The 17,401-nt window shown below is 39.3% G+C and overlaps 1 protein-coding gene across 11 annotated transcripts in view; it reads right to left on the bottom strand.

The window, feature by feature from the left end:
• Positions 1-17,401, bottom strand: part of Reps2 (RALBP1 associated Eps domain containing 2) — a 226,836-nt gene that overhangs the window by 80,842 nt on the left and 128,593 nt on the right. For 3 of the 11 annotated variants that reach the window (XM_034485279.2, XM_034485280.2, XM_076918708.1), the window contains exons 12-13: positions 17,302-17,347; positions 13,714-13,850 (exon numbers count right to left, since the gene is read on the bottom strand). The exons of the other annotated variants lie outside the window; for them this stretch is intronic. In XM_034485279.2, the coding sequence (XP_034341170.1) occupies positions 13,714-13,850; positions 17,302-17,347 (183 nt within the window). The remainder of the gene's footprint in view (positions 1-13,713; positions 13,851-17,301; positions 17,348-17,401) is intronic. 11 annotated transcript variants of the gene reach the window in all.

The following is a 17,401-nucleotide window of genomic DNA, read 5'->3' as shown; positions in this document are numbered from 1 at the left end:
ACTGGTCGACAGCTGCTTAAGTCCTGTTTGGTATATGCCACAGAACTGAACTGCTGCCCAAGAAGATCGACCTCACCCCCAAAGAACTATTGCTGAACAGATCCACCTACCCCATATCCTAATAACTTTTCTCTTCCACTACCTCTTCAGGGTGGAGGAGAAGTTGAACCCTTATTTAAAAAGTAGGTTGCAAAAAATTTGCGCCTATACCATAATTTCATGATGACCAGTGAAATAGGGCCTGGAGTAGCAGTTTTCTGGAAAGTGCTCAAGCAAGTTTGTGAGAGCCTGCTGTGTGCACCTGTTCGCAGCCCAGCATTCAGTGGCACATCATTAGGCATGAAAGCAGCCAAGACAGGAGTGTTTTTAGCATGAAAATTGGCAAATAACAGGTTCTTAACATTTACCAGTATAATGCTATTTATAGTAAACAATGATCAATGGCTGATAAAAATAATTATTTGAAAGCTTGTTGGGGATCTCCATCACAACCCAAGCATCAGGCTAATTCTATATGAACTCACTAATGAAGCAAACGATTTAAATAGAAAGGCATTAAATATTAAGAATCTCCTAATATACAACAGGAGAAAGTACACAGTGTTACTAGGAAGTAACTTGTTAAACAAATCTGATTCTAACAGAGTAGATGTGCCTACTAGTTCACAGGAAACACAGCAAGTGAAAAAATAAGCAACCAGCCAAACACTTGAAAATAGAAGTCAACAAGATGTTGACTGGTTTTCTTATGAACGAATGAGCGCATGGATGAATGAATGAATTAACAACTGATTGAGGAAGGAACCTACCAATTAAGAGACAGATAAAGCGAGAACGAATGTACATGTAGTCATATGTTTGAATCTTGATTTGAACAAGTCACTACAAAAAGACATACTTGGCAGAAATCAGGACACAGGCTGAATATTAAATGTTATTTAGGAATTATTGCTAATTTCATTAAGCAGAAGGGGAATAGAAAGGAAACAGAGGAAGGAGAGGAAGGACAAGAGAGGGTGGTAGGGGGAATATGAGCAATGCACAGTGATTTGTATGTATGAAAATGTCAATGCAACACATTAATTTCTATATAATTAAATTTTTTAAAGAATTCAGCAACCAATGAAAATTTTAAAAATTAAAAGCTTTATCTGATACACACTGTCTTGTAGAGAGTATATAATATTTAGGATTTATAGCAAAATAATGTATGGAAATGGTCCACTAAATTTGAAATTGTTCATAATACAGTTGTTAGATAAATCAGTATACAGAGCATCTGTATAAAAGAAAGACAAATATCAGATGGACATGGACATATCTCTAGGAAATGACATGAAAAATCAAGAAGAAAACATGCATAATGTGGTCTCAAGTATTTTAAGGATATAAAACCTCAAGTTGATGTCATAGGGACTTATAAACACTCACAAATGCACTACTAAATATCAAAAGGAGACACTGCCTGGGCTGAGGCAGCACAGAGGACTTTGTGGGGATGTGGTCAAGAAATGGGCTCATATTTGATTGTACATACAAGAGGCATTTGACTACTAGTGGAATGAGTTTTATACACCTTTTCAAAAGGGCAGTCACTAATTATTCCTACTGCATTCTCCAGAGATTATGGTCCTGTTCCTCCCATACACACCCTTTAAAAAGCATTCACCAGCCAGGAATCTCCATAAAATCAGAGAGGAGACAAAGAGAATGCACCCCACCCAGCAGCAGGACTGGCTTGTCATTACAAGGTTTGCTAAATCCCCAGGATTTTACTTTCTAGAAGCCCAAACCACATCATCGTGTTAATACAGCAAGTCGCACAGAATTTGTTAGAGAAGAAAAAGATCTTCTAAATAAAGCCAGGCAGGAACCAGAAAAGGCAAAAGAAGCCAAGGACAGATAGTACACCAACCACACTTTGCAAAGACTGCCTTTCATCTAGATGTTCATGCTGAACCCTGGCACACTCGGGCTTAGAAACAACCTGGACTAGTCTCATACCTCTGAGAAGTTTCATCTAGGCCAGTGTCCAAATGTACTTCTCATTGTTTACATGAACTTCTAGACTTCACATCTCATGCCAAAGGAACACTATGCTGCAGCCAAGACTTTTTATCATCTCAAGTACTGAAAACCTTTAAAAGACACATTAATACTCTGTCGAGATAAATTCTGGTTGTGTTACTTCTAAGAGCCAACCTTCTATAACAAGCAAGATTAGGTCTAAGGGCAAAGATTCAGATCTGGAACCAGAAAGGAAGACTTAGTCCCACTATTCTCAACCTGTGGGTTGTGACCCCTTTGACAGACCTCTATCTCCAAAAATATTTACATTATGATTCATAACAGCAAAATTCCAGTTCTATAGTGGCAACAAAAATAATTTTATGGTTGGGGGGTCACAACAACATGAGGAACTGTATTAAAAGGGTGCAGCATTAGGAAGGTTGAACCTACTGCCTAAGCCCTCCAAAGACAGGTGACTATACCAGCAGTCAAAGGCCTGAGTATGAATGAAGAGTTCTGGTCCAGCTGGTTGTAAAGCAATGTGAGGTGAATAAGTTAAAGTAGTCACAGCTTGATGTTTGCTGCTCTGTCCCACTTCCATGAGAGGAAGCTCAGCAGATAATCCTACAAAATATTTAATTGTGCAGATGAATTAATTGGGAAAGGCAAATAGAAGAGATGAAAGAGAAATACTGTCCCTTTGCAATTGCAAAATGGGGTCCTAGCATTAGACCATATAGCTAAAACTCTACCTTTAATTGCAAGTACCTCAATGACCTTGGACAAACTAACTTGCACCTGTTTCTGTACAAGTAAAATGAGGAGAAAATAGTACCTCCTTTTCGGGGTTACTGTGAATTTTGGAGATAATGCACACACAAAATGCCTTAAATGTATCCTTTGTACAAAATGAGATTCAAACTCTTGTCACTCATAACTATTATATCTGGTGGTAAGCAGTAGTGAAATGAAAAACCCATAAGTACAGAGAAGCCTTACTTAAGGTAATGTTGCCACTTCATAGATAGAGTATATATTAATTGAGAAATGGTCTGAGATCAATATTTTACACATAAGAGAAAACTTAAAACTGAAATATGACATTCAATAATGATCCTATTTGTGTCTTCCAAACAGACTAAAGGGGATTTTATCTTTAATTTGTAAGTATCTGATGGATTATTAGCTAAGCTGTTAGGAGCCCTATAATGAACATGCCCACCTTACTATGTAAACTTCATAATACGATGCGTCCGAACAAAAATTCAATGAAGTTACAGAATTTATGATAAATAAACTAAAGCCAATTGTATTTCTATACATTATCAGTTGAAGGCTTTGAAAATAATTTTTCCTTTAAAAACTATTTAGAATAAAATTTAAAAAGAACAAAGTTCCTAGGACTAAATTTAATAAGATAAGTAGAAGATCTGTAAGCTTATGTGGTATAAGACACTACTAATCCAATTTAAAGACCTACATGAATGAAAAGTTCTGTGTTTGAGGAGTAGAAGACAATATTATTAAGAGAATAACATGAATCAAACTTAACCTAAATACTGGTGCAATCCCTACTGAAAGACCAATCAATTTTTTTTCTTTCAGGAATTGACAAGTTAATTCTAAATTTTATATAGAAACACTAAAGAATCCAAACAATGAAAAAAAAATATTTAACAAGAAGAAAGTAGAAGGTCTTATAGTTCCTGATACCAAAATATACTACAACAGCTATGAATTTAAAGGAGAGCTGGGGGAGTATATGGGAGGATTTGGAGAGAGGAAAAGAAAGGCAAAATTTTGTAATTAAATTGCAATCTCAAAAATATCAAAAATATCTTTTAAAGAGCTGGAGATGGCTCAGTAGTTAAGAGCTCTGGCTGCTCTGCCAGAGGACCTGGGTTTGATCCCCAACACCAACATGGTGCCTCAGAACCAGCTATAACTCTTGCTTAAGTGGATATAATGTCCCCCTTTGGCTTCATATGTATACACACATGAAGGCAAAATAACCATACATATAAAATAATTTTTAAAAAGAACTACAAACATATAATTACTAAGACACTGTGATGTTCAGATAAGGACAGACATAAAGGAATAGACTTGAGACTCTAGAAATAAACAGATACTTAATTGACTTTCTACAACAGTATCAAAAATTAATATTCTTCAGGAAATGACACAGGGGAAACTGAATAAACCCATGCAGGAAAATAAAACTGGAGTTCTGTCTTATATGCAACAATTAACTTGAAATGGACTCCAGATACAAGTTTTAAAAGCACACTTTGAAACTTTCTGAAGCAGAGGAAAAGTGCAACCTTGAGCTAGGCAATGTATCCCTTCGATGGGATACTGAAAGCACAAGTGACAAAAAACATATTAAAAAGTGTTCAAAGGTTTGGATTCAAAGGATGCTAAACACAAGCCGGCAGAATGAGAGGAGATATTTGTACATGAAAGACTAGAAAAGAAACTTGTATCTAGAATACATTAAAAAAAAAAAAAAAAACAGGAGCTGAAGGGGAAAGCAACCCCATATGAAGACCAACAGAGCCAACTAACCTGGACCCCTGGGAGCTCCCAGAGACTAAGCCATCAACCAAAGAGCACACACGGGTTGGTCTGAGGCCCCCAGCACATATGTAGCAGAGGGCTGCCTTGTCTGGTCTCAGTGGGAGAGGATATGCCTAATCCTGGAGAGACTTGATGCCCCAGGGAAGGGGGATGCAGGGGAGGGTGAGGTGGGGGTGGGCAGGTGAGGGGCTGGGGGAGCACCCTCTAGAAGGCAAAGGGGAGAGGGTATGAGGTAAAGAACTCTGAGGGGGGACCAGGAAGTGGGGCAACATTAGGGATATAAAGTATGATGTTGGTCACCAGGGACTGCAGGGAGATGGAAAATGACTGGTAATGAATAAAGATTTCTCTTGGGGTGTTGAAAATGTTCTGAAATTAGAGAGTATGAATGATTATTTAATACTATAAATATACAAAGGCCACTGAACTGTATACTTTTTTTAAAGGTAAATTTGACTTCAACTTATAAAAATAAAACCACTCAGACTGGATTTGTATGATGAATCTCAAATACTAGATGTGGGGCAGGAATCCCATAATCCTACTAAAGTCTTAAATAATACAAAATTTCGAAGGGAAACAACTACCTCTTCCAGGAATGAGACACGAGGCAATCTATAAGGCAAAGGTGACCAACTACATCCTTCAGAGAAGGTGAGAGGGAGTCTGGTCTTGAAAGCATCTCTAACCCCCAAAGAGTTTCCGATTTCTCAAGTCATGAAGAAAAGTAACCATGTATATAAAGTCTGAGACAAGATACAACTCTCAGACCACATGAAGCTCAAGAAGAAGGAAGACCAAAGTGTGGGTGCTTCAGTCCTTCTTAGAAGGGGTAACAAAATACTCAAGGGAACAAATATGGAGACAAAGTATGGAGCAGAGACTGAAGGAAAGGCTATTCAGACACTGCCTCACCTGGGGATCCATCCCATATACAGTCACCAAACCCAGACACTATTTCGGATGCCAAGAAGTGCAAGCTGACAGGAGCCTGATATAGCTGTTTCCTTAGAAGTCTGCCAGAGCCTGACAAATACAGATTTGAATGCTCACAGCTAACCATTGAACTTGATCACAGGGTTCCCAATGGAGGAGTGAGAGAGAAGACTGAAGGAGCTGAAATGGTTTGTGGCCCCATGAGGAGAGCAACAATAACAACCAACCAGAGCTCCCCAGGGCCTAAACCACCAGCCTGGGAGCACATAGGGAGGGACCCATGGCTCCAGCTGTATATGTAGGGGAGGATGGCCTTGTTGGGCATAGGTGGGAGAGGAGATCCTTGGTCCCGTGAAGGCTGGATGCCCCAGTGTCCGGGAATGTGAGGGAAGGGTGGCAGGAGTGGGTGGGTGGATGGGGGCACATCCTCATAAAAGCAGGAGGAGGGAGGATGGGATAGGGAGTTTCTGGGGGTAAGGGGATAACATCTGAAATGCAAAAAATAAAACGTCCAATAAAAAATAAATAAAAATAAAGTCTTCCACCAGTTCACCACTGAGTAATTAACACTTGCCTCCCACATTAAGCCAAAACCCTAGCTGGACATTTTACCTGAGCAAACATCTCACAGCCAGAAGTTATGGAAGTCTCCCAGTCCCCTATACTGAAGAACAGAAAAGTAATCTGAAGAATATAGCAGTACCTGAAAGAATGCTCTAGAATGCTTCTGTCATTTCAGCTGCATTCCAGGAGGTGGTAGCAGATGGTTATAAAGATAGCCTGGAATAGTAAGCAACTTTGTGATGGGTGAATTTAGCCAGGAAAAATAGTTCTGGATTCCCATGTACCACTGTTACATCTTACAGCATAATAAGTAATATTCATATATGAGGCAACATTTGGAAGAATGAATGAAAAGTAGGACTGTCTCTCATTCCTGTCTCTGGTCATAGAGACAAGCATCACATATCAGTTGTCCCGAGACAGGCACAGTAATCTCAGTACTTAAAAGGTAGAATCAGGCAAACCTGGGTTACAGGTTTCGAGACCCTATCTCAAAAACAAATAAAAGTATTTTTCTTGGAATTGTCTATACATTTACAAGCACAAATATTCTGCAATGTGTCTGTGTTGCTTAATTTATCTCAGATGTTTTCTAAGTAGTACATAGACATCATTCTTTTAAAGAACTTCATTTTATGGTATGGATGCACTGTAATTTTAATTATGGGATGAATTTTATTATATTTTTAAAGCAAAGGTAGCATCTTTATTTTCTTTTCCTATGATTTAAAAAAACCACTCTGACAAAAGCAACTTAAAGAAGAAAGGGCTTATCATAGCTCACAGTTCCAGATTACAGTCCATTATAACAGAGAGGTCACAACAGCAGGAACTTAAAGCAACCTGTCACATCACACCCCCAGTCAAAAAGCAGAGAGCTACAAATATCTTCCTCTGTTCAATCCCCATCTCCTTTCACACAGTCCAGGATCCCAATTGGTGAATGGTTTCTCCAGAGTAGGAAGGACCTTCTCACATCATGCCCACAAAACAACCTAATCTAGACAATCCTTCACTGACACTCCCTTCCAAGGTCTAGATTTTTGTCTAGCTGGAACATAACACTAACCATCATCCCTGGTGGGAACCATTCATGTTGTAAGAATTTTATTCAGGCATCAGAATGATTTTAATGTGTGCCTCTTAATGGATGAGGCCATATGGGGTTTGGTAGAAAAGGCTGTTCATCAATATCCACCCTCCTCTTTTAAAGTAAAATGGTGCCCTTAGAAAACAACTACCCTGATTCATAGCTAGATGTATCCATGGGTCAGTTTTTGTTCCCTTGGTGAGGGTGGGAAGTGGTGGAAGTCCCTAATCTAAATTTTTAAAGGGTAGCTATAACTCCTCACAATCTTTGTGCTTCTGCCAGAATTCTCAATAACAAGAATAGATAGGACTGTTGTGATAAAGGCAGAATTCAAGCTCTTTACCATATAACCATGGAAACCACATGCTGTAAACCTTAGGCATGGCTTTGGAAGAACAAGTCAGAGTAAAAAGTGGAAGGAGGGGAAGTTCCATCCAGTAGAGGAGGGGAAAAAACATTTCATGGAAAATTTTTTTTACCATTGTAATGATAAATAAAGATTTACCATTGTAATGATAAAATCCAGTTCAATTGTAAAAAGGATTGACCTCAGCATGTGACTTTTCTTATAGGAATTTCAGTAATAGATGTTTCATGGCTACAATAGCAGACCTACAAAACCAAATCATCATCAAACAGGCCTCAGGCTTGACTGCCTCTAGATTTTGTAGATCTGTATCACACCCTGCATGATTTTTACATTTCCTTGTGTATTTGTGCATGCATGTGGCTGGCTCACCCTCATACATTTATATTGTCTTTCAAAGATGGCAGTTGTGTGAGACTGTTGAGTAGATGGCTTTAAGACCAGGACTAGATATAACAAATTATCTGATCAGATTATATCACCTTCTCCAATGAAAGCCCACACTGGTTTGTTGCCTATTCCTAGAACTCCTGTAAATTACAATCAATACTTTCTTTGTAATTCTCAAAATTGAAGTCTATTGTCCTGAATTTGCAAACTTGCCATTTTTATACATTGTTGCTTCTTGTTCAATATAAACATTACTCTTTTTAACTAGCTCATCTTTCTTTTAATTTCCTCTTGCATGCTTGCTTCTTAGCATTCTCTCTCCATTTTCTTCCTTCCTTCCTTCCTTCCTTCCTTTTTTGGTTGTTTTTGTTTAAGTAATGGTCTCACTGTGTAACCTTGGATGGCCTTAAACTTGCTTTGTAGAATAGTCTGGTCTTGAACTCACAGAGATCCACCTACCTCTGACCCCTCACACACACACACACCTAAGAACTAGGATTAAAGTAGTACATCACCATACCAGGCTTCTTTTTTAATTTTTAAAAAGAACTATTTATTTATTTTGTTTGTATGAGTACACTGTAGCTGTCTTCAGACACACCAGAAGAGGGCATCCGATCCCATTACAGATGGTTGTGAGCCACCATGTGGTTGCTGAGAATTGAACTCAGGACCTCTGGAAGAGCAGTCATCTGCTGAGACATCTCTCCAGCCTTTTTAAAATGTTTTTAATTTTAGATTTACTTTCTTTTTTATGTATATGAGTGTTTTGCCTACATGTACATATGTGCACCAAATGCATGCCTAGTGTCCATGGAAGTCCAAAGTGAGTGTTGGATCCTCTGGAATTGGAGTTATATGAGTGTCGTAGAGTTATTGCTGTGAACAGACACCATGACCAAGGCAATTCTTATAAAGGACAACATCTAATTGGGGCTGGCTTACAGGTTCAGAGATTCAATCCATTATCATCAAGGCAGGAGCATGGCAGCATCAAGGCAGACATGCGGCTGGAAGAGCTGAGAGTTTCACCTCTTGTTTGGAAGACACCTAGAAGACTGGCTTCTAGGCATTTAGGACGAGGGTCTTAAAACCTGTGCCCACAGTGACACCTCCAAATAGTGCCACTCCTTTGGCCAAGCATATTCAAACCTCCACAATGAGTACTGAGTACTAGATAGATTATCCAGTGATCTTTGCTGCTGTGCCATTTCTCTAGTCCCTCCATCCAATTTCTTTTCCATATTATCATTACTCTTTAAGCTACTATCTCTTCATACCTTGGCGGCACACACAGCTTTCCACCACCCTGTGGGCCCCATCTTTTAAAGAAGGCTTTGGTTTTTTTTCCACTCAAGTCAATATCTTGCTTCATCTCAAACCATCTTCCCCTTCTTTCCCATACCTTTTCTTATTCCTGTTTTTATAAACAGAGCAACCCAGATAGACTGTGTTAAAAGACAAAATTAGCAGAAGGAGAGACTGGAGGAATAAGGATCTAGAAGAGTGGCAGACCATATCAGCTATCCACTGCCATGTTGATATTTTCACATACCTTGGAGAAGAGAAGCACAAGAAGTTCTTAGAATAGGTGAAAAAATATAGTAAATGATACCTGTGATTAGTCAACCGAAGCTAGATGAACAGAGCAGATGAGTCACAAAAGATGAATAATGGCCAATAATAGTGTGGAAAAAATGCTTCAACTTAAATGAAATCAGGAAAGTTTTTGCCTATAGTCAAAAAGAGGAAAACTGATGCTTGAGGGTGTAGAGGATACACTGAGACAATTCGAGAAATAAAGCAAGCTCATGGGCTTTCTGCAGAAGTAAAGAGGAAAACTGATGCTTGAGGGTGTAGGGGACACATGGAGACTGTGGGGCCATGGGCTGTGAGAAGCATCTGGGTGCTTGGTCGAGCAGGAGCACGAGCTTGGAGCCCTGGAACCTAATTGGACAGCAGGAGTTCAGCTCTGCTCCCAGGCCCTGGTTCTTTTCATTTAGCTTCAGCCCTCCAACAACCCCTCCCACAGAGAGGTCTAATGCCAACAGTAAGGAGGAATAGGCCTCGGGCCCTAGAGAGATTTACATACTAATGAGGTACCTGAAGGCCAGAGAGTGGAACCAATTAAGCATTCTTCCCCAGCCCCTCCCCCTCTCTCCCTCCCTATTTAACTCAGGTCTGCCCTGGGTTTTGTTTTGTTTTGTTTTGGGGGGGGGGGTGCATCCAGATCCATCCACCATCCACCATGACATTAAAGCCAGTAAAAACCCATGGACTTTCTCCTGTCATTGGGGCTGTGCCATGAAGAACCGTGGAGCCACAACAGCCATGCCTAACTTACCCCTGGAGGAACCCAGAGCGTTCCCAGTCAACTACCCACAGCCTGGCATGAGGAACTCTGCTTCTCCAGCCACAACTACCCACAGCTGGAGGAACCCTCAGCGTTTCTAGCCACCCTACCTACAGGAGACAATTTGAGAAATAAAGCAAGCTCATGGACTTTCTGCAGAAGTCTAGCAATATACATCTGTGCTGTAATCATCTAGCCTTTGGTCCCAAAATTCTTACATTTGGGATTTAACACAAGAAAGCAATTAGTGAGAAAAGGTAAGTGTAGATTTGAAATCATTGATAACTTTTGCCTCGGTTAATCCTAAGAGCAAAGTAGGATTGTGGGGGAGGAAAAGAAGGTTTGTGTCTGTTGGGGAGATTTTTTTTCCCACCAATGTATAATCAACTATTTTACATCCATATCATGCATGCATTAAAAAGAATGATACTTTTTTTTTTTCACGAAAATAGGGTGGGGGAGGCTAATTGAAAAGGACAGGACATGGAACAGCAAGTGTAGTCTGATCCTGTTTGTCTAAAAGTGAAGTCTAAAGACAAGTGCAATGAGCATGATCATATAAGTTCTCTTAGGCAGACTCCTCTGGTATGCTTAGTCTCTCTCTACTTTAGGCATTTCTGGTTCATCACATTTTAAATATTTTCTAGAAACATATTACATAATAAAATTATATGCAATTTAGAAAACCTCTTGTACTTTTCTGTAAGAATGAACTAATACAGAAGCAAATTAAGTAGATGCAATGTATGGTGGTTTGAGTGAGATGTCCCTCCTATTCTCAGGCATTTGAATACCTGGCCCTGTTGGTGGCCCTGTTGGTGGCCCTGTTTAGGCAGGCCTAAGAAATGTGGCCTTACTGGAGGAAGTGCGTCACTGAGGACAGGTTTTGAGAGCTTAAGGGCCTATGCTTTTTCGGTTTTCTCTGTTTCCTGCTTGTGCTTTAAGATGTAAGCCACCAGTTTTCTGCTTGCTGTTCCAGTTATCATGCCTGCCTACAGCCACACTTTTCCAACTACCATGGTGATGGACTCTTATTCCTCTGGAACTATAAGCCCTTCTGTAAGTTCCCTTGATCTCAGGGCTATATCACAGCAATAGAAACCTAAGACACATTGATAACACCTGCCTTTTATACTATAGAAACATTCTATTCCTCATGAGATAAGTTTAAACTGCTTGTTAAAAGTTCATTTCTGTAAGCCTTTTGTGTAAGCTGGATTCCAGTACTTAAGAGACTGATGCAGGATTCCCCTATAAGTTCTAGACTACTCTGGTGGGTTATGAATGCAGATCTCTCTGCCCAGCTATCATCATCATATGTGTGCATGTACTTTGCCTGCATTTAAGTCTGTGAGCGACATACATTCAGTATCCATGGAGGCCAGAAGAGGTGTTGGATCCCCTGGAACTAGAGTTACAGTCTTATGAGCAGTCATGTGGGTGCTGGAAACTGAACCTAGATCCCTCTGGAACAGTGACTCTTAACAACTGGGTCATCTTTCCTAGTACCCCATTAGCTATTTTTAATACAACTATTAGTTTTAGCTAAACATAATGAAGGAGTTCTCTCCAACACATTTATCAAACCAAAATACTTTTCATCAAGAAATACATGTCACTAATACTGAAGATCTTAAAAACACTGCCTAAATTCAGAATCTCCCTAAAGCAGCCTCAAGATGGGAACTTGAAAGTGCATCTTATATGGCTATGGGCAAAGTTAGAGCAGGAGGATAGAAAACTGTAAGATTTGTTAACAAATGGGTGCTATGATAGACTAAACCCTAGTCTGGTCATTCTGGAAGTCTTCTGAAAAACTTTCTAGGAAGAATCACAGAACTATCCACTAGCATCAAGGAAGTCCTAGGGCTTTATCCTCATCACTCACAAAGTATCAGGGCTGCCCATGGAACTTTTCAGCCATGGAAATGTGAGCCTTGTGTACATATTAAGGTATATAGTCCAAACAGGCTAACATTTGAAGTATGTTTATCAACTAACCAAAGCCTTACAATCCCAAGGAGCTTGTATTGGACTTACTTTAAAGATAAAGAATCTGGGGCAAAAGACTAGCTCACTCACTGAAAAACAAACAGGCAAAAAGCATCTACCCATGCTCCAAATACACTGAGAGATGCACATACATTTCCATTCTCAGTCCATGTAAGGGAGAGACACTGACACAGCTATCAATATTATTTTAGTCTTTTGCAATCACAGTAGAGTCTTCTCCTAATCTTATATCCATGTGAAAATTTCATAACATCACCACCTATGGCTGCTTTGGCTACTCTTACCCTAAAGACCAATCACTTCGAAAGTATGTCAGAATTTGGAACAAAGTATAAAGAAAGATTTAAGAGAAATTTTTATCTGATGAACTCTTTGCAGAGAATCAGTTTCATGAAGAGGTCTCGATTTGAGTATATTAAAAAACAATCTATAATTTCCTTCACTATGAGGAGAGTATTTATTAGAACAAGTGAAACATCCTGAGCTCTGCCAGGACACTGAGGTCATGCTATGTGAGAGCCAATGAGACTCTGAGCTTTAGAAAAAAAGTAAAACTCTACACATCACTAGCAGCCAAGTCTGCTTTGATTTAAACAGCACACAGATCAAGAAACCATTTCAAGAAATCACAATGATAGTTTGCCTACGTACATCAGTAGAAAGGCCCTTGTAGCTCCCCACATGATATCTGAGACAATGCTGTCTCTGCTGTCACCTGTACTGAAGCAAAGGCATGTCTCCTACATTTTGTTCCCCAGCTTTCCTAGAGGACACACCCTATCTCACAGGAAGTAAGGGGAAAAGCAATCCTCTCTGACACCTCCCGCCCCAGTGCAGCTATAGCTGCTGGCTCAAAAATAATTCCTAGAAACTTCAAAGCAGCCCATCCACAAGGCCCAGGGCACTATACCCTCTACCTACCACCCAAACATCATTCAGATTTGGAGTCTTCTGAATTAAACCCTAAGAACAAAAGGATAAACTACCATAGAAGGTTCTGGCCAGGTGCTGATCACTGAGCTCTGACCTCAAAGAACCATCCAATGTCTCAGGAAACTACCACTGATATTATTTTAAAATTACCATGATATAAAGGACAAGGCTGCAGTCAAGCAGGCTCACAGTGGGCTGTCTGGCATTGAAGCATTTTTATTGTCTTAGTTAAAAAAAGAACTTCATAATTCTTGATTCTCAGCAGTGTGGGAAAGTCTCCAGACCCATATGCTATGTATCTGTCTGGGATATTTTCCTGCCCAAGAATATCACAGCAACATAAAGACTTGCATGGCAAGGAAAGTTGCCAGGTCTGTCTGCTCTTTTCCCTAACACACAGAGGCCTTTGCAGCAGAGACATAGACTGGCTCCAACAGGAAAGGGAATAATTTGGGTGGATGCAGAGGGACACTTCACCTGGCATGCTGGGCTGGAAGACTTTATTCAGATCCAAGGAGGAGGCTCTGGAATGGGTTTTCTGTGGCCGTGGTGGTGGGGTGGGAGGGTCCTCACCCCTTTTCATGGCCTCTTCTATGGAGGTGCTAGAATAAGATCTGTAGCAAAATAAGGGAAGGTCAGAGGGAAAAGAGCAGAGCTTTATTCCCTGAAGCTGGGTTGAAACAGAAATTATCCCAAAGTCAAAATGACTGCAGAGAACAGACAAGGTGCCAAAAGCAACTGAAATTCTACTGTCCCTTAAATGCCATTGTGCATAATAATTGTCCAAACCCAGCCATGATTGGGATTTTTTGCCCTTATAATAGGCCTAAATTTACAATTTCTCAAAAAATGTTTTGTATAAATTCAAATCAGTTTCTGTGATAGTTGCTAATAAGAACAATGTGTAAGTCTTTCAGCTTGCATCCTTCTGTGTATTAGGAAAAGGGCTTCATGATATTAACTGATTAAAACCCTGGTTTACTCACAATGTGATCACAGGCACATGTGGAATTGAGACAGCCACACTAACTAAGAACTCAAACACAAGGCTTATGCCATAAATGATGCTTCAGAAAGGAAAACACAGCAATCAGCTTCAGGAAGTTAGCCAGCCTTGCCCTGAGAAATAAGGGTTTTATGGAAATTTTCAAAGCAAAGGCTTAATTTTAATTTTCTTTAAAGTGTAGCAAAGCACAGCTAATTTGGTGACTTCTGACACTATAATAATAACATTTAAAGAAATTGGAAGAAAAGCCAGAATGTTGCAAACTCCAATCTGTTTGTTTCCGTTTTTAAGGTGTTGGTTCAATGCTTATGAAGCAGAGAAGAAATCTTCCTGGAGTAGTTGCTAGGATATTGGCAACATACTTGTTTTCTATGTTAATTCAACACCATACTTTTTGGTTTATTGATAAGGACAGGTTCCCAATATGGTGATCAGGAAAAACATGGAGAAATGTGTCCATCTCTTCTGTTCACTTTCTCAGCTGACTTCGTGTCAAAGCAGAAAGCAGAAAATTACCTCTGAAGCAAGATACATCTGAGAAATTACCTTGAGGAACCTGGCTTTTGTAATTAGCTATGGCAACAGTTCTTCCTAAATTAGAGTTGTTCAATGGCTATTAAACTCCTTGAGTTTTGGTAAAGTTGTTCTTTGACCACTTCATACATGTGTAATGTGCACTTGGACTATTACAGTCCCTTCTCTAAGAGACCTCCCATTTCTATTATCCCTACTTCCTCCCAAGTCTCCTTCCCACATTCATGAGGTTTTTTGCTTGTTATTTTGTTTTGTTTCTGTGTTTATTATTCCCACTGAGGTTTGTGTGTATGACTATGAGCTTGGAACTATCCATTTGTGCCTGTTGAACTCCTTGGGGATGTACAGCTAGACACAATGGCTGCTCCTTTTCCAGACTCCATCAGTAACCAGTAGTTCAGCAGGGAGGGGCAAGGTCCCATGAAGTTCAATTCATACTTAACTGTTGCTAGACAAGGTTTTTCTTTTCCAAAAACAAAAGTTTCTCAAGGTTTCTCTGTGGTGTCTACAGGTTTTGTCTTACAAGGAAGCAGTCTTTAAGACAGCCATAATAATGGTATGGGGGAATTCTCTTTGGTCTATCTTTGTACTGAATCTGGCTAGACAGACAAGGCAAACAAAGACAAAAATTAAAAGAAAAGCTCTCTAATTCTGTCAAACGCAACCAAAGGGAATCAACAATTGCTCTATAAAGTAAGCTAGAGTTCTAGCTTAAGAACTAGAACTCTAAGTTTAGAAAAAAAAGTTTAAGAAAAAAAATTTCGATGCCATGTACAGCTTTGGGGACATGTTCCACTCAAGGACGAAAGAATGGGTATAGAAATGTAAGTGTAATAGTTTGTGTGAGCATGCACATGCTTGTGCACACATATACATACTATCCCATAATCATATATGTACATTATATATATACATATACATACACACTATCCCATACTATCCCATACTGTCCCATACTATCCCATACTATCCTATACCTCCTTTCTGTATATAATCTTTATTTTTATACTTTTACATGGAAAAGTAATGAATACCAAATAAGTAAGACTGCATGACTATGACCAGGTAAAACATAATGTGCAAGGGATTAGCAAAATGATGGACAACATCCTAACAGAATGGTCATTTTTTTCTCTTACCCTTATACTTCTACAAGTTCTTACTACTTGACAAATGAGAATAAGGATAGTAGGACATTCTTATTTATCAGTAAATAGTCTGTTAGAAATAAGGAAAATAAAATTTATCTATATTGGACCAGGAGGCCAACCTCTGAAAGAATAATATATTAAATTTGTCCAGATCATTACTACCTTTAGGATTTTGTACTTTCACTCACTGTGGGAGGAAACAAGAACTCAGCAAAAAGCTATATTTATGAAGTTCAATTTAATAGCTAATATGGTATATATCAAAGCCATATTTATGAAGTTCAATTTGTGGCTAATATAGTATACATACATCAGCTCATTTCTGCAATTCATGGAAGGTCTTTCTTATTGTAAAAGTGGGTTAATATTATGATTTCCATATCCCAAAGCTAGTACAGACCATACTTTTCTTTTTACTCAAATTAATTGTTGTTTAAAATATATACTAATGTAAGTATCTATGACTTATATGAACAAGAAAATGAATCCTAAATTCTTTGATTTCTATTCAGATAGTATTCCTTAATTTTCAAGAGCATAAAATAGGAAACAGTTTAAATGAACGTGGGGAGTGGTATGGAAGAGCTGAAGGGAAGGAGGAAAGTAAGTCACTGAGAGTTAGAGCAAAGCAAAGCAAACAAACAAAAACCAACCAACCAACCAACCAACCAACCACATGGTAGCCCATATTACACTACAGCTCTACTGCTTAAAAGTGGCCACAATATTTCCTGTCTTCAGTGGGCTCTTTCAGTGTCTCTGTATTCCCCCTCTGCTCCTCTCTTCCAAGTCTGATAACAGCCACAACTCTGTTCTCTTGATTCTCCCTCTTTTGTTGATAGCTATTTAAAACTGTGAAGCTGAGAAAGGGCACTAAGAATGGCTCAAACAGATTCTAGGTAGTGCTTACCTGAAGCCCAGTGTCTCCTTGAAGTCACCATAAACATTTTCCCTTCTATAGACTTTCTGCTCCAGAGTTCTTACTGTTTAGATGTTCACATTCACAGAAACTTGAGTTGTTACCTTTTCACCCTGGTTCCCTCTTAACAAAGCTATACCCCTCTACTACTTATCATCCTACCCCAGCTCAGTCATGTTACATAAACTGCCTTCTGTCAGGGGTCCAGATAACAATAGCCACAATCTTCTAGCACTAATGCCCACAAAGAGTAAAAGGCTTTCCAGCATCACTATGTGGGCCATTCCACTCTCAAGAAGTGGAATGGCCCACATCTTTAGATTCAAATCTAATGGTAAACCAGATAGTAATTTGGATGTGATTTTGGGGGTTTTGATTTACTTCTAGGCAGGGAAAATGCACAAAGGGCATCAAGTGAGAAATTAAATAAACACTAGAAATTAAATAAACACTACCTGGATCTTGGTCTTGCTTTGAGACTGTTGCAGTCCTTAGAAGTTGCTGAAACAAAAGATTATCTGTTGGTTGCTTGGCTTCTCATTTGTCAGCTAATCA

Source organism: Arvicanthis niloticus, chromosome X, assembly GCF_011762505.2.
Source record: "Arvicanthis niloticus isolate mArvNil1 chromosome X, mArvNil1.pat.X, whole genome shotgun sequence".
NCBI classification, from domain to species: Eukaryota; Metazoa; Chordata; class Mammalia; order Rodentia; family Muridae; genus Arvicanthis; species Arvicanthis niloticus.
This window is presented reverse-complemented; position numbering and strand designations above follow the sequence as displayed.